The sequence below is a fragment of the Cnephaeus nilssonii genome, assembly GCF_951640355.1.
Source record: "Cnephaeus nilssonii genome assembly, contig: SCAFFOLD_101, whole genome shotgun sequence".
NCBI classification, from domain to species: domain Eukaryota; kingdom Metazoa; phylum Chordata; class Mammalia; order Chiroptera; family Vespertilionidae; genus Cnephaeus; species Cnephaeus nilssonii.
Window position 1 is genome coordinate 155596 of NW_027645480.1, and position 23024 is coordinate 178619.

A 23024-nucleotide genomic window follows, 5' to 3' on the forward strand; every position below is an offset into this window, starting at 1 on the left:
GGTGAGCCTCTGGTGGTTACTGAAAACTCTTTGCTCCCACACACCATGGTCCCACCGGGCACTCGCACCTGCGCTGGCCCCTCGCACCCGCTGCCGGCGCTGGAGCTGCTGCTTGCACCCACAACCAGAACCGGAACCACTGCTCGCACCCACTGCTGGCTGCCGGCCCCGATTGCCTGGGGGCTTCTCCACCTCTACCTCCCCCTGCTCCTGAGGGGGGATCAGGGCAGCAGCTGCCACTTGCACCCGCTGCTGGCACCAGCCCCAATTGCTCTGTGCCATCACCGGGTGCGAGTGGGGCCAGCAGCATCAGCACGTGGGAGTGGTGGCGGCAGGAGTGGGGCTGCTGGAAGAGAGAAGAGAGGGAACTGGGGGCCATGGCGGGAGGGGCCGGGCGGGGGTGCGGAGGATGGGCCGAGACCCGCCCCTGTGCCCACCGCAGCCTCGCGGCCCACAGTTCCTTTCAGGGTGCATGAATTCATGCACCGGGCCTCTAGTACATTTAATGAAAATCCTGCTTGGATTTTTTATTGCCCCTGAAGCTCCCTGTGCCGTGGATACATGTACTAGTTTGCTGGGGCTGTTGTCACAAAGCACACGGCCTGGGTGACGTACACACAGAACTTCGTTGTCCCAGGTCTGGAGGCCGGAAGACCCACGTCAGGGTGCCGGAGGGCTGGCTCCGTCCGCAGGCCGTGGGGGGTCTGCTCCCAGCTCCCCTCCTTGCCGATGGCGTTCTCCCCGTGTCCACCCATCGTAGCCCCGCCGTGCACGCTGTCTCGGGGTCCAAAGGCCCCGTCCGACAAGGACGCCCATCACGGCGGGTTAGGGTCGAACCTGACGACCTCGCCTTACCTGGATCGTCTGCGAGGACCTCATTCCCAAGTAAAGGTCGCAGCCGCAGGAACTGGGCGTTTGGGGAGGGGGGTGACCTAACCCAGCCCATGGCACGTCTCTCCCAATTCTGAGCGTTTCCTCCCACCGCCCCCTCCCCAGGAACTCCGCGCACATGTATGTTGTGCTTTGTCACAGGAACCTCTGCTTCCCATATTGTCTCCGTGTTCCTGCGCTTCGCACTCTGGGTAACCTCCTCTCATTGGCCGATTCTTGGATTCGCTGTGGCTCATGTGCTAAGTCTCCTATTAAGGTGTTTTTTTTTTTAAATATATTTTATTGATTTTTTACAGAGAGGAAGGGAGAGGGATAGAGAGCTAGAAACATCGATGAGAGAGAATCATCGACCAGCTGCCTCCTGCACACCCCCCACCAGGGATGTGCCCGCAACCAAGGTACATGCCCTTGACCGGAATCGAACCTGGGACCCTTCAGTCCGCAGACCGACGCTCTATCCACTGAGCCAAACCGGTTTCGGCTCCTATTAAGGTTTTAAAAAGCTTTACTTCCAGCCATTACAGCTTTCAACGTGACGCTTTTCCAACCCGACGCAGCGATGCGTTCCTTCCTCTCCCTGTTCGTTAACCCCCACTTTCTACCCCATTTTTCCTTGTGACGCTGCGCGGTGTCCCTCGGCGTGTGCTGTGACTTCTGGGCGTGAGCTCCCCCCTGCCCGGCCTCACCCAGGGTTTGCAGAGGGTCCTGGGCCCGGGAGGCCTCTCTCTAGAGAGGATCTGCATTCCCTTCCGCAGGAACAGGGACCCCTCCCCACCTGGAGCCACTCTGAAGGGAAACAGAGAGGAGAGCCTAGAAGACACGCAGGGCACGGAGCACGCGGGGTCCCGGAAGGGAAGGTGGCGGGGGAGGGGAGAGCAGGACAGTGTCGGAAAAAGACATGAACGGGCTTTTTCAGAACCGGCGGGAGACACACCGAGCCACCGGCCCACACCGGGCTGCGGATTTCAATACCGATAAAAACAGATATTCTTATGCAAATGGCAGTAAACTAAACCACTGAAATCCAGTAACAGAGGAAAATCCGCCGTCTCAGAGGCAGCATGAGCGTTTGACTTCTCCACGTGAACAATGGAAGCCAGAAGACAATGGAACGTTACGATTCACGCTGGAACACTGGCCAACGTCCTCGTAGACGCTCTGTCAGGTGAGAGGTGTGGGCACAGCAGAGGGGACGTGCCTTCTCTTGGCGGCCAGGGGGCTCCATGGGGGGGGGGTGTACAGGGCTGCCGGGAGCCCTCACACGTGCCGGCCCCACGCAGCTCTCCTGGGTCGGGGCAGGCACTCGGGCGGTGCCAGTGCACACTGCTCCCTCGGCCTGGGCGAGCGCCCGGCGGGAGCTGTCCTGCTGGCCTCGTGGGGTAACCGTGCGTGGCTCTGGGCAGGGACCGCGCAGTGGCTGACCTCGCGCATACCCCCGGTCAGCTGCTCGCTCGAGCCCCTGCCCGTGTTTATCGGGCCGTCCTCTTGGTCTGGCTTGTAGAGCTGTCCTGTCCGTCACATACAAACCAGTTACTGGATCTAAGAACAGTAACAGCTCTCCTTCCGCTCTGAAAGGCGTGTCTGAGGAACCACGTGCCTGTGGGGCCGCCATGGGGCCAGGAGGGTGAGGCCCAGCAGGGAGCAGCTCATCTCCTGCAGGTCTCCACGGGGGTCGGAGGGCCCAGCTGCTGAGACTGGTGTGGGGAGCAGAGGGCGTGGGGAGCAGACGGCGTGGGGAGCAGAGGGCGTGGGGATCAGAGGGCGTGGGGTCAGAGGGCGTGGGGATCAGAGGGCGTGGGGTCAGAGGGCGTGGGGAGCAGAGGGCGTGGGGAGCAGAGCTGACACGGGGAGCAGAGGGCGTGGGGAGCAGACGGCGTGGGGAGCAGAGCTGACACGGGGAGCAGAGGGCGTGGGGAGCAGAGGGCGTGGGGAGCAGAGGGCGTGGGGAGCGCTGCGGCCCGCGTGCCTCCTGGGCTTCTGGCCGAGGGACTGGTCTTGGGGTCGCCGCCTGCGGGGCACTGGCTCCAGCCCAACGTGTCCCTCTACTTTTAAATAATTTTTTACTTAAAAAATTTAAATCCTCACCCAAGGACATGTTTTTTTCCAGATTTTTAGAGAGAGGAAGGGAGAGAAAGAGAAACATCAACACGCCCCTAGGCATGTGCCCCATCTGAATCGAACCCACAACCTTTTGGTGCATGGGACAATGCTCAACCAACCGAGCCACCGGCCAGGGACCGACTGTCCCTGGGGCCTCAGGGTCCCCGGTGGAGGTGGGAGGTGGTGGCCCTGGGTGTGCGGGCACAGGCTGCAGGCACAGGGTGGGGCAGCACAGGGGTGCTCGGAGCCCCCCCACACACACACCGAGGCCCCAGCACGGCTGGCTTTGGAGAACTGCTCTGGGCGCTGCCTTCTGGACCCGCTGGAATCCAACAGCTTCTCTGGGAGGAGCGGACATCTGGGAATTTCCTCTCTGCCTCTGGCCGAGGCTGCCACCTGGTGGCGATGCCCCTGCACTGCCGTGTCCCCTGGGCTTGGGGGTCAAATGGGAGTTTTCATGGGGGGTGAGGGGGGGGCGGGGAGAGACCGCGGGCCATGCACTCCCTGCCCAGCCACACGCCGCCACCGAGAAACAAGGCCACGGTGCCGCCGCCGGAGGCTGCCACGTGATAGAATGATTTATTAGAACAAATTCCATGACAAATCATATAAAATAACCGTTTCCTAAAAGACACCCACAGACCACCTGAGGACAAACCCGGGAGCCTCCGGAGCTGGACACGTACGTATCGGAGCCCAGGTCGGGCTGGAGGGAGCGCGTCTACGGATAAAAAAGTGCACGGCGACCCCAGGGTGGGTGTGCGTGGGGAGGGCCTCGTGGCGGGATCCGTGGCCACCGCGTGTGTCCGGGCGGCTGCGGGCGAGGCGTGGGGCATGCGGGGTGGGACCAGGACTCGCACCTTCTCTGAGGGACTCCGCAGGCTCTGGGGGGGGGGGGGGGGGACACGCCAGGCAGGGACCCCACTGCCACTCACACACGTAAACATCGGGTGGGCGCAGGCCACGCCCGGGCGCCCAGTGTAAACAGCCACGACCCCCGTGGCCTCCATCCAGCTGCAGTGCCACCCCCCCCACAGTGGGTCCCCCAGCAACCGACACGCATGCAGACGCCAGGGGCTGCCCGGCACACCCACGCCACTCTGGTCGAGGGGGCAGCCGCCCCCCAAACGGGCTCTTTGGCTTAGAGGCTCCAGAAACACAGGCCCCGGGAGGGGCCGCCTGGCATGTTCCCGCCAACAGAATCCTGAGAAAAGGAGCCTGCTCCCGGCCTGTCCCTGCGCCGCCCCCAGGACCGGGGCCTGTGGGGCCCGAGCCCAGTGCAGCTGCCCCGTTAGTGCCCGGCGTCCGGGACGGGCGGCGTGTTGCCTCGGGAGCTCCTGGGAGCCCGGCTGCAGCCACTCTGGCCTGGCACTCCCTCCCCCTGGCCCAGAGGCCCAGGAACCAAGAGCAGGCCCGGCACCCCCTCTGGGCAGGCCCTGCACACACAGATGCGCCGGGCTGGTGGGAGCAGGTGTGGGCGAGGCGTGCCCCTCCAGGCAGCCGGCACGCTGGGTCGGCAGCTGTGTTGGCACCGGAAGCGGGAAGGGCTGGGGCTCCTGCCCCAAGCGGCTCTCAGCCCCGTCCCTGCCCGGCCGCTGGGCCCTGGGCCGCTGGCGCACCTGCCCGGCCTGCACCCTCGGTTCCAGGGCACCCAGCCCCTCCGCTCCCTGTTTGGCACTGAGTGACCCACGGAGGCCCCTCCCCGGCCCGGCCCGGCCCGGCCAGCGCCCGGGGACCCGCCCGCCAGGCCGGCATGCGCTCCAGCCCAGGAGGCGCGGGCCCTGCAGGCGGGGACGCCGCTGAAATGGACAAACTACTTCCTCCAAAACGAAAGACAAAAGGAGCGACGATGCAGCGGGCACGGGCAGCCGGGACACCGGCCCTGGGCAGCGGCCGCAGCAGGAGCTGGGCCAGGAGGCCGGCGGGTGGGGGCGGGGTGCTGGCTGGGAGCTGAGGGGGCCTGGGTGGGGCACCGCCCGTGGGGTTATGGCACGTGTGGGGGTCTTCACGGTGAGCCGGCCACAGCCGGGAGGGGCCGAGGCGGGGCGGGGTGAGCGGGAGGCAGGGACACGGCACGCGGGGGCCGCGGCCCGGCCTCTAGATCAGGAACCTCTCTGAGTCCGGGAGGAAGTCGGGGAGGAAGGCAGGGTCCGGGAGGCCGGGGGACCCGCAGGGGGGCCGCTGCGGGAAGCTCCTCAGGGTCACGGCCGAGGACGGCGAGGACGGGCTCTGGGCGGGCGGCCGGCCCTTCCCGAGGGGCCCGGAGCCTGCGCAGCCCCTGTTGGCCGTGAGCAGGTCCAGGTTCCCGCTGGGGTCCACGATGGCATTGATGACTGCAGGGGGGGCCGCGTCAGGGGAGCGTCCTGCCCCCCCACACCCACCCTGCGTCTCCGCCCAGGTCCTCGCCTCCACCCCAGCCGGGGCCACACCCACCTTCCAGCTGCTTCTGCACGCGCCTCAGCTCCTTCAGGATGGAGCTGATCTCCTGGAGGGGTGGGAGGGGGCTGATGGGCAGAGCCTGGGCCAGCACCCACGGGCTCTCTGCAGCCAGGGCTGGGGGCTGGGGGTCGGGGCCTGACTGTGGGTTGGAGGATGGGGGTCGGGGCCTGACTGGGGGCTGGGGGCTGGGGGTCGGGGCCTGACTGTGGGTTGGGGGATGGGGGTCAGGGCCTGCCTGTGGGTTGGGGGATGGGGATCAGGGGCCTGCCTGTGGGTTGGGGGATGGGGGTCGGGGACCTGCCTGTGGGTTGGGGATGGGGGTCAGGGACCTGCCTGTGGGTTGGGGATGGGGGTCAGGGCCTGCCTGTGGGTTGGGGATGGGGGTCAGGGCCTGCCTGTGGGTTGGGGGATGGGGGTCAGGGACCTGCCTGTGGGTTGGGGTATGGGGGTCAGGGACCTGCCTGTGGGTTGGGGATGGGGGTCGGGCCCTGCCTGTGGGTTGGGGATGGGGGTCAGGGCCTGCCTGTGGGTTGGGGGATGGGGGTCAGGAGCCTGCCTGTGGGTTGGGGGATGGGGGTCAGGGACCTGCCTGTGGGTTGGGGGATGGGGGTCGGGGCCTGACTGTGGGTTGGGGGATGGGGGTCAGGGCCTGCCTGTGGGTTGGGGATGGGGGTCAGGGACCTGCCTGTGGGTTGGGGATGGGGGTCGGGGCCTGACTGTGGGTTGGGGGATGGGGGTCAGGGCCTGCCTGTGGGTTGGGGGTCAGGGACCTGCCTGTGGGTTGGGGGATGGGGGTCGGGGCCTGACTGTGGGTTGGGGGATGGGGGTCAGGGACCTGCCTGTGGGTTGGGGATGGGGGTCGGGGCCTGCCTGTGGGTTGGGGATGGGGGTCGGGGCCTGACTGTGGGCTGGGGATGGGGGTCAGGAGCCTGCCTGTGGGTTGGGGGATGGGGGTCAGGGACCTGCCTGTGGGCTGGGGATGGGGGTCAGGGACCTGCCTGTGGGCTGGGGATGGGGGTCGGGGCCTGACTGTGGGTTCGGGACTAGGTCGGGCCCTGCCCGTGCCCGCATGGCTGCCCAGCTCACCTTGTTGGATGTCTTCAGGATGGGCACCTCGTTCTCGGCGTTGATCCGGGCCTCCAGGTCCTCCCACGCGCGCCCCGAGTTCTGGAAGAGGATCCTGCCCAGCCGGGGGGCGAAGGGGCAGACAGGATGGTGACCTGGGGCCTGAGTACCTGCCCAGACCCCCCTCCTGTGCCCCAGGGGAAACTGAGGCCCAGAGCAGGCCCTGGGCTGGCTGGTACAGAGTCCGTCTCTGCCTGGCCTGGGTCAGGGCGGGGAAGGCCTGGGAGAGGGAGCGGGGGAGGGGGTGTGGGTCGTCCTGGGGGCTCTGGCTGCCCCGGGCGCAGGGTCGGTGTCCGGGAGTGGTGGGCGTGTGCGTGTGCACACGTGTGCCCTTGGGATCGGGTGCCCGGAGGACCTCAGTCCCACCCGTGCACATGTCCCTGTGGGTCTGAGGGGTCCAGCTGGGCACCCCGGCCCCTCCCCTTCCCAGCAGGGCTCCCACAGCCAGCGGAGCATGGCGGGGGGGGGTCGGGGGGGGGACTCACTTCATCTTCTCGGCGAGGTGCTCCGTGTTCTCACGGATGGCCTGGGACAGCTGGGACACGGGGTTCAGCATGAGGTTATCAAAGATCACCTGCGGGGAGCAGGCGTCAGCACAGCACGCAGGGCCCCCCTGAAAGCCCTGCTCTCCCCCCCCCCGCCCTGAGGGACCCCCCGGGCGCGACCAGGTCGGGGAGGGGCGCCTGCCTCCTCGCGGTTCCGCGGCCGCGTCTTGTTGGCCAGGGCGTCCTCACGGCGGTCGTTCATGTTCTGGTCCAGGTCCCGGGAGTGCAGGGCGCCCGGCGGCACCTTCTGGAAGTTGAGGCTGGCCTCGGGGATGCGCTGCACCAGCTGGGGCGGGGCGGGGGGCGGGTCAGCCCGGGAGACGGCACCTCCCCAGCTACGACCCCGAGCCTGGGGCTCAGGGACCCCGCACGCCCCACCCCTGATGGAGGCAGGTCCTGGATCCCGTGCCCCCGGGGTGGCCTCCGTGAGGGCCCACGGCTCCCTCTGCCCTCTGCCCGGCCCGCTCACCTCCTCGCGGGCAGAGATGGTCGAGGCGGGGGTACTGGGCATGTTGCCGAGGGAGGAGCTGCGGGTGGGTCCCGGGGGGCCCAGCGTGTCACCGTCCCCCGCCACGTCGTGGATCTCCCGGGCAAGGATGGCCACGTCCTTCACCAGCGTCTGGCTCAGTCTGCGGTGGCGGGAAAGGGGCAGGTCTGTGGGGCCTTCCCAGCCTGCCCGGAGGGAGGGCGGGAGCAGGACTCGATGCTCCCTCCCCGGCCCACACCCTCCCGGGCCCACACCCTCCCAAGGACGAGTCCCTCCAGGGGCAGCCGCTGAGTGGGGCATGCAGCCTCCAGCCTGGCCCAAACTTCGCCCAACCAGCCCCTGGCAAAGGCTCCCACCGGGAGGCACAAGTCCTGGAGGTCCGGGGAAGGAGGCGGGCATGGGGAGGGGGGCTGGGGCAGGGCCAGAGCAGGGAGGTTGGGCAGAGACACCCACGGGCTCCCAGGCAGGCACTCCTCCTCCTCCTCCAGTGACAGGGGCTAAACACCAGGGCTGCCACAGAACACAGAGGCCACACAAGTCCTGCTCTGCAGGGAGGGAAACTGAGGCAGGAGAGGGGGCGGGGTCTCAGACGAGGGTCAGAATGGGGCAGAGGAAAAGGCAGGGAAACAGAGAAGCTAGCACCTCTCCACCGCGTAGGGCGGCCCAGGGAGCTGAGCCCCAGCACCAGCCGGCCCCGTCTCCCTCTCCACAGCTCCCCCGAGGCTTCCAGCTCCACAGGCCCTGCAGGGCCCCATCATTGCTGAGAGAACGACCGCTCTCCCCGCCTCCTCTCTGCACCCCTGGCCGGGAGGAGGGCCTTCTGCTGAATGACCACACACGGAGCACATCTTCAACACAAAGCTCTGCGGAGGCCTGCGTGCCAGAGGCCCCCACCTCCCAGGAACATCTGCATCCACCCAGCCTCCCATCTCTCTATCTGACATCCATCCCTCACCCCCCACCCATCCATCCACTCATCCATCCTCCCTTCCACTCATCCATCCTTCATCCACCCATCTACCCACCTGACCATCTATCCCTCACCCTTATCCATCCTCCCATCCAATCACCCACCCATCCAACCACCCATTCATCCAACTACCCATCCATCCACCCATCCACTCATCTATCCATTCACCCATCCACCCATCCACCCACCCATCCATCCACCCATCCAATTACCTACCCATCCATCCATCCATCCATCCATCCATCCATCCATCCATCCACCCATCCATCCACCCATCCAATTACCTACCCATCCATCCATCCATCCATCCATCCACCCACCCACCCATTCATCCAACTACCCATCCATCCACCCATCCACTCATCTATCCAATCACCTATCCATCCATCCATCCATCCATCCATCCATCCATCCATCCATCCAATTACCTACCCATCCATCCATCCACCCATCCACTCATCTATCCAATCACCTATCCATCCATCCATCCATCCATCCATCCATCCATCCATCCATCCAATTACCTACCCATCCACCCACCCATCCATCTACCCACCCATCCATCCACTCATCCAATTACCTACCCATCCATCCATCCATCCACCCACCCATCCATCCACCCATCCAATTACCTACCCATCCATCCACCCATCCATCTACCCACCCATCCATCCACTCATCCAATTACCTACCCATCCATCCATCCATCCACCCACCCATCCATCCACCCATCCAATTACCTACCCATCCATCCACCCATCCATCTACCCACCCATCCATCCACTCATCCAATTACCTACCCATCCATCCACCCATCCATCCACCCATCCATCCACCCATCCAATTACCTATCCATCCATCCATCCATCCATCCATCCATCCACCCACCCATTCATCACCATCCATCCAACCACCCATTCATCCAACTACCCATCCATCCATCCACTCATCCATCCAATTACCTATCCATCCATCCAATTACCTATCCATCCATCCATCCATCCACCCATCCATCCAATTACCTACCCATCCATCTACCCATCCATCCACCCAATTACCTACCCATCCATCTACCCATCCGCCCATCCATCCATCCATCCATCCATCCATCCATCCATCCAATTACCTACCCATCCAATTACCTACCCATCCATCCACCCATCCACCCATCCAATTACCTACCCATCCATCCACCTGACGATCCATCCCTCATCCCTCCTCCCATCCGATCACCCGTCCATCCAAAGAGCATTTGTGAAGTCCATTTGGGAAAAAAGCCCAGCCCCAGCCCTGCCCTTGGGGTGCTCCTGGCCCCCAGGGGAGGCCCCCTGGCCCACGGCGCCCACCTGGCGATCTCTGCGATCTCCGCCGTCTGCACGATGAACCCGTAGGGGTCGGGCTCCTCCTCGTCGTCGGTGTCCCGGAGGCCGGGGGCCCGGGGCCGGGCCCGGGCGGAGCTGGCCCGTGGGGTCTGCGTGGCTGTTGAGGCACGGGAGCGCGTGTGTTTGGGGGAGCCGTGGCGGGAGCCGTACTCCTCCTCCGAGGTGGACGTGCAGTCGGAGCCCTGCTGCCGGCGACGCGCGCCTGGCGAGTGAATTGGTTCCAGAAGCAAGAACAGAACAGGCCGCGCTCAGCTCCCGTGGCAGCCCAGGCCCCCCAGCAGGCCTGGTGCTGCACCCTGCGCCCCTGCAGCTGGCACCCTGCACCCTGGCACTCAGCCGAAGTGCCGGCAGCAGCTAAGCGCCAGGGTCTGCGAGGCCACCACCGGCCGAGGCACGTGCAGGGCTGGGCAGCCTGGCGTCTCCACGGGCCAGGCTGTGCGTCGGGTGGGAGCTGTCCTGGTGGCAGGGAAGTGGTGCCCACACACAGATGGGTCAACCTCCGCAGCGGGATGGCCCCAGCCCTGACCTCACCCCTCGCGACCTCCCTGCACCAGCCTGACCCTTCACCTGACCCTGCACAGCCCTGCTCTGAGCTCCACGGTGGCCACGACGTGCACAATAAATAAGAGGGGGGGGGGGGGCGCAGGCAGCATTCACAGCAAGCCACCCCTTCCTCCAATGCACCCCACAGCTCAGCACCCGCTTTGGAACTAGCTCTCAGGCTGAGCCAGCATGGGGAGGGGGAGGGGTGCCCAGGTGGGGGGGTATGTCCAGGTGGGGAAGGGATATCTGGGTGGGGATAGGGTTGTCTGTTTGGGGGAGGGGTGTCCAGATGGGGGAGAGGGTGTCCAGGTGGCAGCAGCAACAGCAGCGTCTACACCTTAAACCAATTCACTCGGAGCTGCGGGTCAGCCCGCTGGGTAGGCATGGGTGTCCAGCCGCCCTGGGCAGGAGGCCAGCTCCGGTGGCCACAGCGGCCCGGCCCCTCCTCGCTGCACGCGTGGGCTGCAGGTGACTCGTGTAGGGTGGGGAGAGGGACACAGCCATCCCTTGGCCACAGGGCCCAGGCTGACAGGGCACCTGGGGGCCCCACCCCCCCACAGCAGCGGGCAGTGTACCCTCCCCTGGCCCCAGCCCACACGGACGGCCCAGCCTGCACGTGGGCCTCACACGCCACAGGGTTCCAGCTGAGGTCCCAGCTCCTGGGAACAGGGACACACCCAGGTCCCACCCAGGAGGCGAGGGGCCCCTCCATCGCGGACACCTGGACATGGTCGGGGTCTCCTGTCCTCACACCAGGCCAGCGGGACACCGGCGCCTGGGAGGCCACGGCCCGTGCACCTGCCCGCGAGTCCTCGGTGACATGCCCGCCCACGGAACAGGGGCTCCCGTGGGGCCGGGGCCGACTCAGGAAGCTGCCGCCCCCCCGCCTGCCCACCCGCCCGCCCGCAGGGCACTCACTGGGTGAGGAGTAGCGGGCACTGCCAGGGCGGGCCCTGCTGAAGGGCTGGCGGGCGGCCGGGGCGGCGTTGGCCGTCTTCCGGGCGGCGGTGTGGGCCTCGGCCCTGGTGGGCTTGCGGCCCGTGCAGGACAGCTCCGCGCTGCGGCCGGAGAAGCCAGCGCGGGCCGGGGCCGCCTCGGACTCGCTGGGCCCCGTGAAGGAGCCCGCCCGCTTGCGGGGCATGGCCAGGATGTCCAGGCGCGAAAGCTTCTTGGCCTGCTCGGCGGCCGGGCGCCCCGCCGGCTCGTGGTTGGACGGGGGCCCCCGCTCGCCGTCCGCGGCCTCCGTGTCCGAGGCATCCCCCAGCCGGGCCCGCCGCAGCCGGGAGGCGCGTGTGGGCCGCGGGGTGGACAGGCTGTTGGAGCGGGTCAGCGCCTGCTGCACCTTCTGGGCGCTGGCCGACACGCGGCTCTGCTCCTCCCGGGCGGCCGGGGACGGCGGCGGGGCGGCGGGTTTCCGGCGAGACCCCGGCCGCCCTGCCCTGGTGATCGCGGGGGTCTCGTGGTCGGAGGCGGCCGTGTCTGAGCCATCCCGGGCGAGGCCAGAGCCTCGCTCCTCATCGGGCCAGTCCAGGGACCCCTGGCCGCGCCGCACGGCCAGGCGCCTCACGGGCTCCCCGCGGCCCGTGTCCGTCGGGCCCGCCGGGCGACGAGGCTTCTCCGAGAGCCAGTCCCGGGCGCTGCTCGGGGGGACGCCCCCCAGGTCCTGCGCTGCTGGGGGGGACGGCGGCTTCTCCCTCTGCAGCCCCAGCAGCTGGGGACTCGTGGGGCTGGGCCCGTTCTTGCCACTGAGCAGGCTGACGGTGCTGGCCGTGTCCACGTCGGAGTCCCCGGACAGGGAGTCCTCGGGGGGCCCCGGGGCGCTGCCCACCTCGCCCTCGCCCTCGCCTTCGCCCGCGGACTTGGAGAGCAGCCGGGCCTCCAGGGCCGCCAGGGCCGTCTCGGTCTCCTTCAGGATCATCTGGGTGTCCTGGGAGTGCACGTCCATGCGCGAGGCCCGGGCTGCGGCCAGGTCCTGCAGGAGGGGGTGGCTGGAGATGTTGGGGAGCTGGCCGGGCGCCGGGGGGCCACGGGCCGGATCCTTGGTGAAGCTCTCCTGCCGGACGAAGGCCGTGGCCTCCCTGGCCGGGGCGGGGCCCTCGGGCTCCGGCGACCGGCCCGTCTGCAGCCTGAGGGCCATCCTGCCGCTGGCGCTGACGTAGACGCCGTCCCTCGCGGGGGCGCTGGGCTGGGCCGCCCGCCCCGGGCCCTCCGCCTCCCCTGGAGCCGCAGGCGTTTTCCGGGGAAGGGCCGCCTCCCCGTTCTGGTCTCCGATGAAGAAAGCGCTGGGGGCCGGCTCCCCCGCGGTCCTCGGTGAGCACCGGCCCCTCATCCACACCAGCCCCTCCTGGGGGCCCCCGCCGGGCTCGGGGCCCCGCCCCCCGTCCGACCCACTAGCATCGCTGAGGCTGTCGGGCTCCACGTCCTCCTGGCCCAGGAGGCGGCCGGCCGGCTCGCTGCCTGGCTCCGGGGGCCCAGGCCCACTCTTCCTGGCGGCCTCAGGGCCGGCGGGGCTGCCCGCCCTGTCGCTGGGGAGCTGGGGGAGCAGCCGCCGCTGGCGCACGGGCATGGCCCCCTCGAGCTCCCCAGCCCTGCGCCCCGGGCCGTCCTCTGCGAAGACAAGGGCAGCGGTCAGAAGGGCCACCGGCTGCAGGCCTCTGGGCACACGGTGCCCGACCCTGTCCCAGGCACGGCCGGCACGAGCTCACCCCCCTGCCCCCTGGAACAGCCCTGGAGCCACTTACCCGCCAGACCCGGGTCCGAGTAGCTGTCAGCCAGGCTGGCCCAGCGGGACACCCACTTTGGGCCTCCAGGGGAGCCTGGAACTGGGGGGTCCTGCAGGGAGAAGGCAGGGGTGTGTCTATAGACGTGAGAGCCCCATGGGGAGGGGAGGGGCGCGGGCACAAGGGGTGCCCGAGGCAGCCATCCCAACACCTGGCTCACAACACCATCGCCACATCCACCATGAGTCCCCCTGCACAAACAGCCAGACGCCCCCTGGGCTGTGGGACCCCAACACACCACCTGGACCTGGGCCCAGCACAGGGGCCGAGAGCAGCAGCCACGGCCCTGCCCTGCCCTGCCTGCGGCGGCACACACCCAGGTGCCCCACTGGACTCGGGCCTCAGGGCCGCCGAGCCCTCCGCACCTGGCCCAGCCACCCGCCGGGTGAGCCCGCCCCTCGGGAACGGGTCGGGCCCAGCCTCGTCTGGGGCCTGGAGTCCAGCTCGGGGCAGGACTGGAGCCTGAGTGAGGGCATACAGGGCCCGATGGCGGCCCAGCGGGGGCTCAGGCGCTGTCTGTGCGTGGCCGGTGCGTGGCCCGCGTACCTGGAGCTCCCCCTGGGGGGCCACGCCCACTGGCCGGGAGGTGAGCTCCTGCAGCAGGGACACCCGCTGGACCATCCCGTCGCCGGCTTCGTCTCCGTCCCCGCGGATGACTGGGCGGAAGATGGCCGAGGACGCCCTGGAGAGGTCAGGAGTCTCCAGTACCCCGAACACCTGCGGGAGGGACAGCGGGTCAGGGCACCCGCCCCCCTCGGTCCAGGCACGCCCCGCCCACCTCCATCCAGGCACGCCCCGCCCCCACGCACACCCCGCCCACCTCCATCCAGGCACGCCCCGCCCACCTCCGCCAGGCACGCCCCGCCCCCACGCACGCCCCGCCCACCTCCATCCAGGCACGCCCCGCCCCCCAGGCACGCCCCGCCCACCTCCGGGGAGCAGGGGCCCTGATTGGCCGACCGGCCGGGGCTGGGACCCGAGCGGGCAGGTCACCTGGTCGATCATCTTGCGGGCCTCCTCCACCTCCCGGTCCTGCGCCTCCGTCTCGATGGTGTAGGTCCCCGCGTCGCTGAGGCTGTCGTCCTCCTCCTGCCTGCGCGCCTTGGTGAGCTGGGGGTCCGTGGGGGGCGGCGGGGGCGAGGGGGCCACGGGACTGGCCCCACGGGGCGTCAGAGGGGTGGGCAGTGCCGCGGGCACCTTCTCGGGGCCGGGGCCGGGCCGGGCGGCCGGAGAGCCCTCCCGCAGGCACTGGGCCATGAAGTCCTGGGCCAGGCGGGAGCGGCGCCCCACGGAGCCGAAGGGGCGCGCGGAGGCCCGGGCGGGGGTGGGGGGGCCGCCCAGCCGCTCCTCCGTCTTCTCCCGCTTGAGCGAGCTGGCCCGCTGCGGCCCCGAGCTGCTGCCCGCGCCCCGGGGCGGGGCCGGGGCGCCCGCGCGGTCCCTGTCAGCGGGGCCAGGGCCTCGGCGCTTGTCGGGCTTGGGGTCCCCGGGCGGGGCGTGCGTGAAGGACTGGGAGCGCTTCTTGCGCGGCGTGTCTTCGTCGAAGAACTCGATGACGAAGGCCTGCTGGTTGTGGAGCAGCTCCTGGGGGTCCCGCTTGATCTGCCTCTGCAGCCGCGCCTGCTCGCCGTTCTCCACCGGGACCCCGGTCGCCGCCGCCGCCTTGGCCACGGGGTCCTCCGAGTCGCTCTGCGTGCCGTCCTCGTGTTTGTGGCCTGGGGGCGGGGACCCCAACTCATGAGGCCCAGGGAGGCCGACACACCCAACCACAGCTGTCACCTGCGGCTGGGGACACAGCGCCCCACTCCACACGGAACCCTGCACACGTGACCCCGCTGAGCACCAGGACCGTGCTGGTCACCCCCGGAGGGGCCTGCAGGCGGCAGCCGATCCATGATTCCACCTCGTCACGGATGCTTCTCTCCCTCTCCCTCTCCCTCCCCCCGAGATCAGTAAAAATGTATTTTTAAAAAGAACAAGAAAAGTGGACACTGACCACGCGGAGCAGGACCCTGCGCTGGGAGGGACCCTCGGCCACGCAGCGGGCACTCACCCTTCAGGGTGCGGGTGTGGATGGGCAGGTCGCTCTTGGCGCTGTGGCGGTCGTCGCCGGGGCCCGCCTGGCGCAGCAGGCTGGGGTCATTCTGCACCAGCCAGTCGGCCACCTTGGTCTCCGCGGACACCACCTCCCCGGGCGCAGCCTTGCCCGGCGGCCGCCGCTGGCGCAGGGAGAACTTGGTGACATGGTCCTTGATCTTCACCTTGCCCGGGCTGCAGTCGTCAAACTCGATGGTGAAGGAGGCGTGGCTCTGCACCACGGGCACCCCGCCCGGCTCCACATCCTTGGTGGGCGCCTCGTGCGCCGGCGCCTCGGGGGGCCTGGGCGGCTGCGAGGCCTCCTTGGTGGGGATCTCGAAGTAGCTGGGCTCCCGGCGGAAGTAGCAGCCCTGGGGCTCCGTGGCGGCCCGGAGGCCGGGCGGCGTGCCAGCCGGGTCCCCGTCCTGCTGAGCCAGCTCCTTGGGCCGCTCTGGGGGTCAGGGGGGACACCTTCTCAGGTGGGACCGAGGCGGCACCCTCACCCACCGCCTCCCCAGACAGGCAGCTCCATCCCCTCAGAGACAGCGCCTCGGGAGTCCGGGGCTCACATGGGCCCTGTCTGGCCCGGGACCTACCTGGGTACGGCCCCTCCGGCGGCCTGTCCTCCGATGGGGCGCCCGCATCGTCCTCCCCCCACCAGGAGGGCTGCCCGTACAGGGGTGTGCGGTAGGCTGCTGCTTCTGCAGAGGGAGTGTGGACTCGGGGTCACTGTGGCCCCAACCACAGGGCAGACCCCAAGCAGGGAGACTGGGGGGGAGGGAGGGCTGGCATCGCCTCCCAGCTCCGGCCTGCAGCTGCCCAGGACCAGCCAGCGGCCAACAGCTCCGAGTCCTTCCACGTCGATGAGGGCGACAGCTCACTGCCATGAGCCCACGGCCATGCTCCTCCCCCAGCCCCGGGGGGGGGGGGGGCCTGACCGCCAGGGGGAGCTGTGGGGCGGGCTGGCCTCCAGGGGGGGCACTGTCCTCAGCACCCATCCTGGGGCGGGCAATCCCGTTAGCCCTGCCCTGGGCCTCTGCCTCCAGAGCCTGCCTCTTGCCAAGGCTCCGCCAGGGGTGACCCTGGAGGCTGCGTGCCATCCGTCTGACTCGACCACAAGGGGTGCGGGTGCAGGGTGCACGGGTCTGTGTCTGCAGGACGCAGGAACACGGGCACACACAGTGGGTGTGTCTGTAGAGCGGGAGGGCTGGGGCGTGCACAAGTGAGTGTGTGTACACGGGTGCAGGAATGTGGGCACACTGGGTGGGTGTGTCTGCAGGGGGCAGGTGTGTGTGGGTGGGTGTGTCTGCAGGGGGCAGGTGTGTATGGGTGGGTGTGTGTACAGGGGGCAGGTGTGTATGGGTGGGTGGGTGTGCAGGGGGCAGGTGTGTGTAGGTGTGTGTGTGTGCAGGGGGCAGGTGTGTGTGGGTGGGTGTGGCTGCAGGGGGCAGGGGTGCATGGTTGGGTGTGTGTGCTGGGGGCAGGGGTGCACGGGGGTGTGTGTGCAGTGCCTGTACATGGGCACCTGAGCTCATATGTGAGCGGGCTGTGCCATGGCTGCTGGGGGTGGGAGCCCAGGAGGCTGAGGCGGAGCGAGGGGTTGTGGTGCGTGAGAGGCTGCTCCCCGAGAGGTGAGTCGAGGGGAGCTAGTGGGGAGCCGCGGGAGGGCAGGCCCGGTGCACTCCGGCCCGCTGCAAAGCCCCCGTCATACCTGTTCCGGGCCTCCGGTCCCGCTCCGGCCGGGAGCTCGAGGACTCGCAGTAAGGCGTGTGCTCCGGCAGCGCCTCGGCCCTCCTGGGCGCTGGCCCCTTGACGCTCACCTGCAGCTGGCTGGTGTACTTCTCGTGCTGCGGGAGGAGGGCGTGAGGGGCTGCCACGCCTCGGGAGGACACCCCAGGGGGCAGCCTGAGCCCTGCCTGCTCCCGCCCCAGCCGGGGGGACCCTCAGAACCACAAAGCCCTGCCTGCTCCCCGCCCCAGCCGGGGGGACCCTCAGAACCACAAAGCCCTGCCTGCTCCCGCCCCAGCCGGGGGGACCCTCAGAACCACAAAGCCCTGCCTGCTCCCCGCCCCAGCCGGGGGGACCCTCAGAAGCACAAAGCCTCCCGGGGGAGCAGCTTGCTCAGGTGGAGGAGAGGGTGGGCAGCAATGCCAGAGGGGAGACTGCAACCCAGCCCCACCAGAAGGGCGGGCGGGCCCCAGGCACGGGTCAGCCACTCAGGGGCTGTGTGGGGGGAGCAGTGGCCTGTCCGAGCAGATAGTGAGAGCCTATGTTCACCTGCACATGTGTGCATGCACGCATCTGGGTGTGTGTATACATGTGCACACGTGTGTGTCTGCCCATGTACCTGTGTGAATGTGTGCTCTCACAATGCACGTCTGCTCCTGTGCATGTGTGCACATAAGCATGTCTACACATGTGTGTGCACGAGTATGCCTGAAAATGTACATGTTTTAGCATGTCTTTGCATGTGTGCACGTGTGGGTGTGCATGTGTGTCTGCACTGTACATGTGTGTGTGGTGTCTGCACATGTATGTGTGTGTGTGCATGTGTGGGTATAGGTGTCTGTGCATGCCAGGGCCACCTGGCTGTCCCCGCACGGGTCCTGTGACCTTGGCTGGCCGCCCAGGGTGCGTGCACAGCCCAGGCTCCTTGGGAAAGTGAGCCGAGACCCAGGCCCCTCGAGCCGGATGCCAGCCTCAACCCCCTCCTGCTGCTGCTGGCCCCCACGGTGGCCGGATCGGGTCCTCCCAGGGCACAGGTTGCTGGGCAGGGCCTCGAGGGCCCTCGCTACACCCACCAGCCACGCCCACTGCGGTGGCCGCCGCAGCCTGGCGCGGAATGACTGTCTTCCCACCAGCCGGACTGGGTGACCCTGCAGAGCAGGCCGGGCCGGCTGGGGGTGCTGGCCAGGGAGGATGGGCAGTGGGAGAGGAGGGCTGGGGAGACACAGGGACAGGCGGCCCCCTGCGGGGGCAGGGCAGGGGCCCGGCCGAGCGCTGGTACTGACCCTGAGCGCCTCCTCGGGGACGCGGTGCTGCACGCGCTCCAGCACGTACATGTTGGCATGTGGCGGGCGTTAAGGAGAACGGGAGGGGACGCAGCTCAGCCCCGGAGATCAAAGGACGCTCCCACCAGGCGGGTTCAGGGAGGAAGGCCGCATCATGCTGCCCCTCCCCCAAGTGTGGACACCGGGCACGTGTCCACACCGCGGGCACAGCCCTGTGCTGCCCCACTGGAGGGGGTGGAGGGCAGAGGCCACTCCAGGTCACAGCACATGCATGCCCAAGGGCTCGGGGCACACCGTGCACCCCCACTCACCCCGGGGCATGGCAGGCAGGAGCCCCCGAGGGCACCCCCCCAGCCATCCCGGACCACCCAAGGTTCCCGGGGTGGCAGGGCCTCAGCCAGCAGCCAGGGCCACAGCCCCGGAGCCACCCCGAATGCGGGCTGAACAGCACGCTCTCCTGTCGTGTGTACGGGCCCAGCTGCCCGGGCGGAGGCACGGCCCCACTCGCCCGTGTTCTGGGCACCGAGCGCCAGGCCGCAGCCCCAGGTCACACGGGCTCTGGGTCCCAGGGAGGGCTCACCTGTCCCTCGGGCCCTGGGTGAGCGCAGGCCGGCGGGCGGGCGGCAGGGGCTGGCGTGGGGTTCATCCTTGCCACCCTCTCACCCCGCTGTGTCTGCTGAGGCCCCACCTGCTCCCGGGACAAGGGCGAGGGGGGGGGGCAGGAGGGAGCGCGGGGGAAAGGATATCGTAGCCGAAGCGGATGACGTCGTTGAGCTTCAGCGTGATGTACTTCTGGTCCGGGATGCGCACCTCGTTCACGAACGTCTGCGGGAGACGGGCGGCTGAGGGGGCGCCGGTGAGGGGGACCCAGGCCGGCTGAGGGGGACCCAGGCCGGCTGAGGGGGAGCCGGCTGAGGGGGACCCAGGCCGGCTGAGGGGGAGCCGGCTGAGGGGGACCCAGGCCGGCTGAGGGGGAGCCGGCTGAGGGGGAGCCGGCTGAGGGGGAGCCGGCTGAGGGGGACCCAGGCCTGCTGAGGGGGAGCCGGCTGAGGGGGAGCCGGCTGAGGGGGAGCCGGCTGAGGGGGACCCAGGCCGGCTGAGGGCGCGCCGGGCCGGCTGAGGGGGAGCCGGCTGAGGGGGAGCCGGCTGAGGGGGAGCCGGCTGAGGGGGAGCCGGGCCGGCTGAGGGGGAGCCGGCTGAGGGGGAGCCGGCTGAGGGGGAGCCGGCTGAGGGGGACCCAGGCCGGCTGAGGGGGAGCCGGCTGAGGGGGGAGCCAGGTGAGGGGGACCCAGGCCTGCTGAGGGGGAGCCGGCTGAGGGGGAGCCGGCTGAGGGGGAGCCAGGTGAGGGGGACCCAGGCCGGCTGAGGGGGAGCCGGGCCGGCTGAGGGGGAGCCGGGCTGGCTGAGGGGGAGCCAGGTGAGGGGGACCCAGGCCTGCTGAGGGGGACCCAGGCCTGCTGAGGGGGAGACGGGCCGGCTGAGGGGGAGCCGGCTGAGGGGGACCCAGGCCTGCTGAGGGGGACCCAGGCCTGCTGAGGGGGAGCCGGCTGAGGGGGAGCTGGCTGAGGGGGAGCCGGCTGAGGGGGACCCAGGCCTGCTGAGGGGGAGCCGGGCCGGCTGAGGGGGGAGCCGGCTGAGGGGGAGCCGGCTGAGGGGGACCCAGGCCTGCTGAGGGGGAGCCGGCTGAGGGGGAGCCGGCTGAGGGGGAGCCGGCTGAGGGGGACCCAGGCCGGCTGAGGGCGCGCCGGGCCGGCTGAGGGGGAGCCGGCTGAGGGGGAGCCGGCTGAGGGGGAGCCGGCTGAGGGGGAGCCGGGCCGGCTGAGGGGGAGCCGGCTGAGGGGGAGCCGGCTGAGGGGGAGCCGGCTGAGGGGGACCCAGGCCGGCTGAGGGGGACCCAGGCCGGCTGAGGGGGAGCCGGGTGAGGGGGAGACGGCCGGCTGAGGGCGCGCCGGGCCGGCTGAGGGGGAGCCGGGTGAGGGGGAGCTGGGCTGGCTGAGGGGGAGCCGGCTGAGGGGGACCCAGGCCGGCTGAGGGGGAGCCGGCTGAGGGGGAGCCGGGTGAGGGGGAGATGGCCGGCTGAGGGCGCGCCGGGCCGGCTGACTCTGGAGCCTCTTCCCTCTGGCTCTGGGCGGCTCTGGCACACGGTCACCCAGCCTCGAGCCCACCGGCAGGGACAGACGCCGCCGAAGGTGAGGGGGTCGAAGTGCCAGGCCTCGCCCGGTGCCGGACGCGGATGCAGCCCCTCAAGCTGAAAACCCCCGGCCATCTCTGCGAAACGGACTTTCTCTCGTCCACACAGACCTGTGCTGGCCCCGGGCCCCCAGCCAGACCCCACGGTGCCCTCAGGAGCAGCCGAGGCACACGCCAGGGTGGGCCCATGGCGAGGCTGGTCAGGTTGGGCCAGGCTGTCTGACTCCGCTGCCCACACGGGAGCCCTGCTGAGGAGGCTGCCTCCCACTGAGAGGTCCCGGAGGGGCAGGTGCACCTCAGCAGAGAGGTGTGCGGGAGCGGGTGGGGCCCCAGAGGGACAGAGCTGGGGTGAGGCCAGCAGAGGGAGGGGCCAGTGCAGAGGGAGGGGCCATGGAGGGGCGTGGCCATCGAGAGGGGCGGGGACAGTGCAGTGAGGGGCCATGGAGGGGGCGTGGCCATGGAGAGGGGCGGGGCCAGTGCAGAGGGAGGGGCCATGGAGGGGCGGGGACAGTGCAGAGGGAGGGGCCATGGAGAGGGTGGAGTCAGTGCAGACAGAGGGGCCATAGGGGGCGGGGACAGCGCAGAGTGAGGGGCCATGGAGGGGGTGAGGCCATCGAGAGGGGCGGGGACAGTGCAGAGGGAGGGGCCATGGAGGGGCGGGGTCAGTGCAGAGTGAGGGGCCATGGAGGGGGTGGGGCCATCGAGAGGGGCGGGGACAGTGCAGAGGGAGGGGCCATGGTGGGGCGTGGCCATGGAGAGGGGCGGGGACAGCGCAGTGAGGGGCCATGGAGGGGGCGGGGACAGCGCAGAGTGAGGGGCCATTGAGGAGCGTGGCCATGGAGAGGGGCGGGGCCAGTGCAGAGGGAAGGGCCATGGTGGGCGGGGCCAGCACTCACCCCATTCAAGCTGCCCAGGTCCTTCACCCAGTGCTCATCGCGGTCCCGGTCGTAGTTGATGACGGCGTGCTGCTTGTCCACGCTGCGGGACTGCGGACACGGGCGATGTCAGGGGACCTTCCCGCTGGGCAAGTCCCAGGAGGCAGAGGCACCCACGCAGGGGCCCCCACCGTCCCCACCACGGCCCCACCACCAGCCTCACGGGCCTCGGAGCCCACGAGGTCCCACCCACACCTCACACCTGCAGGGTGTGTGCCCGGTCCGCCCCGCCCAGCCACCAGATCAGGCCAGAGGTGGGCCAGAGGCCGGCTGGCTCCTCCCCCGCACTGGCGCCACCCGGGCCCCTCCCTTCGTGACCCGCCCTCCGCGGCGCCCTAGGCCAGTGCCCTCCGCCCAGGGCTGCTCCTGGCTCTGCCGGGGGAGCGGGAACCCTCTGCTTGCTGGGACGTGATGTTCCCTCCAAGGGCGGGCAGAGCCAGAGGGAGGACAGGGGAGGGGGGAAGCCTCCCCCACGGGGGCTCCCAACCTCTCCAAGCGACGGACACGTGCACCCCGACGTGGGTGACACCGCCCGGACCCTGCGGGCTCTGCATTCACGCACAGGACTCGCACGCAACCCTGGGCACACCCGCCCCCGCGCACACGGGTACTTCCGCCCTGGCACTGCCAATGCTTCCCGACCTCCCCCTCCCGGGACAGCAGCCAGCTCCCTCACTGCCCGCTGGAGGGCCCGGCCCCGCCATCCCCTCCGCCTCCAGGGCTTGGGGACCTGCAGGGGCAGGGCCGGCCGCCGTCCACTCGCTTCGGCACTGGCACGGCTGCCTCACCAGCCGAGAGGCCGGGGGTCTCGGCACGAGCTGCCCACCCGGCCCGGGCCGGGCCAGGGCCACACGGCTGGAGGCCCCGGCGCCTGAGGAGCCACAGGTCCAGGCCCAGCCCCGGGAGACGCCCGCACAACCGGCCAGCCCCGGGTGCTGTCCCCAGCCCTGGTGGCAGCATGTGACCCTGGGGGCTGCCAGGCCGTGCCCCAAGACTCCCAGGCCCACCTCCACAGCAGGTCCCCGCCGCCGGGGACAGGACGCCCCCCCCGCCCCCCCCCCCCGGAAGGTGGCCCAGGACCTGAGTCCCTGCGTCCCCACACCTGCAGGCCTCAGCTCACAGGTGTGTGCCCAGACCCTGCCTCACCGGGGCTGTGGGCCACGACTTCAGAGCCCAGGTTTCTCATCGCCGCCCCCCCCCCCCGCCCCCCAGCCCAGGCCTCGGGCCCCAGAAATGTCTGCAGTCTGGGGAGCCCCAGGCTGAGGCCTCCTTCCTCACCAGAGACCCAGCCCAGGGCAGGGGAGGTGGGGGTGCACGTGGGCTCCGGCCCCCCGCCCCGTCCCCAGCCAAGGTCACTGCAACCTGTTTGGATTCTGAGGCCCCGAGATAGCGACTTGACCCACAATGATGACACCACAGTGGGGGGCCTGGGGGCCTGGGGGTGCCGTGAGGAGGGAGAGAGGTGGGGGGCAGGGCCCGCACAGCCTCCTGCAGCGGTGCAGGGGTGACAGAGGGCAGAGCACAGTCTGCAGGGCACCCTGAGCCCCCTGCCC

At 69.5% G+C, this 23024-nt stretch overlaps 1 protein-coding gene across 2 annotated transcripts; it reads right to left on the bottom strand.

The window, feature by feature from the left end:
- Nucleotides 1-4548: 4548 nt before the first annotated feature.
- On the bottom strand, nt 4549-21594 carry CEP170B (centrosomal protein 170B). 2 transcript variants are annotated; one of them, XM_079800922.1, is made up of 17 exons: nt 21433-21594; nt 19091-19171; nt 18347-18403; nt 17047-17182; nt 15932-16036; nt 15313-15786; nt 14256-14974; nt 13809-13979; nt 13224-13314; nt 11401-13089; nt 9904-10036; nt 7570-7729; nt 7243-7386; nt 7041-7129; nt 6517-6610; nt 5425-5476; nt 4549-5324 (listed from the first exon to the last, which is right to left on the bottom strand). In XM_079800922.1, exons 3-17 carry the CDS (start codon nt 18395-18397, stop codon nt 5089-5091), a joined length of 4344 nt encoding a protein of 1447 aa, XP_079657048.1. In that variant the 5' UTR covers nt 18398-18403; nt 19091-19171; nt 21433-21594; the 3' UTR covers nt 4549-5088. The 2 variants fall into 2 exon arrangements, with proteins under 2 accessions (XP_079657048.1, XP_079657047.1); XM_079800921.1 differs by having other exon boundaries at nt 9904-10141; nt 21433-21593.
- Between the last annotated feature and the right edge of the window lie 1430 nt (nt 21595-23024).

What these genes read in the sequence shown, in the direction of transcription:
- CEP170B (XM_079800921.1), bottom strand. Translation starts at nt 18,397, where the DNA reads ATGTACGTGCTGGAGCGCGTGCAGCACCGCGTCCCCGAGGAGGCGCTC. An exon ending in GCCGGAGGGGCCGTACCCAG is followed by an intron (nt 15,787 to 15,931) that starts GTAGGTCCCGGG and finishes CCTGACCCCCAG; the next exon opens with AGCGGCCCAAGGAGCTGGCT. An exon ending in CTCGGACCCGGGTCTGGCGG is followed by an intron (nt 13,090 to 13,223) that starts GTAAGTGGCTCC and finishes TTGTCTTCGCAG; the next exon opens with AGGACGGCCCGGGGCGCAGG.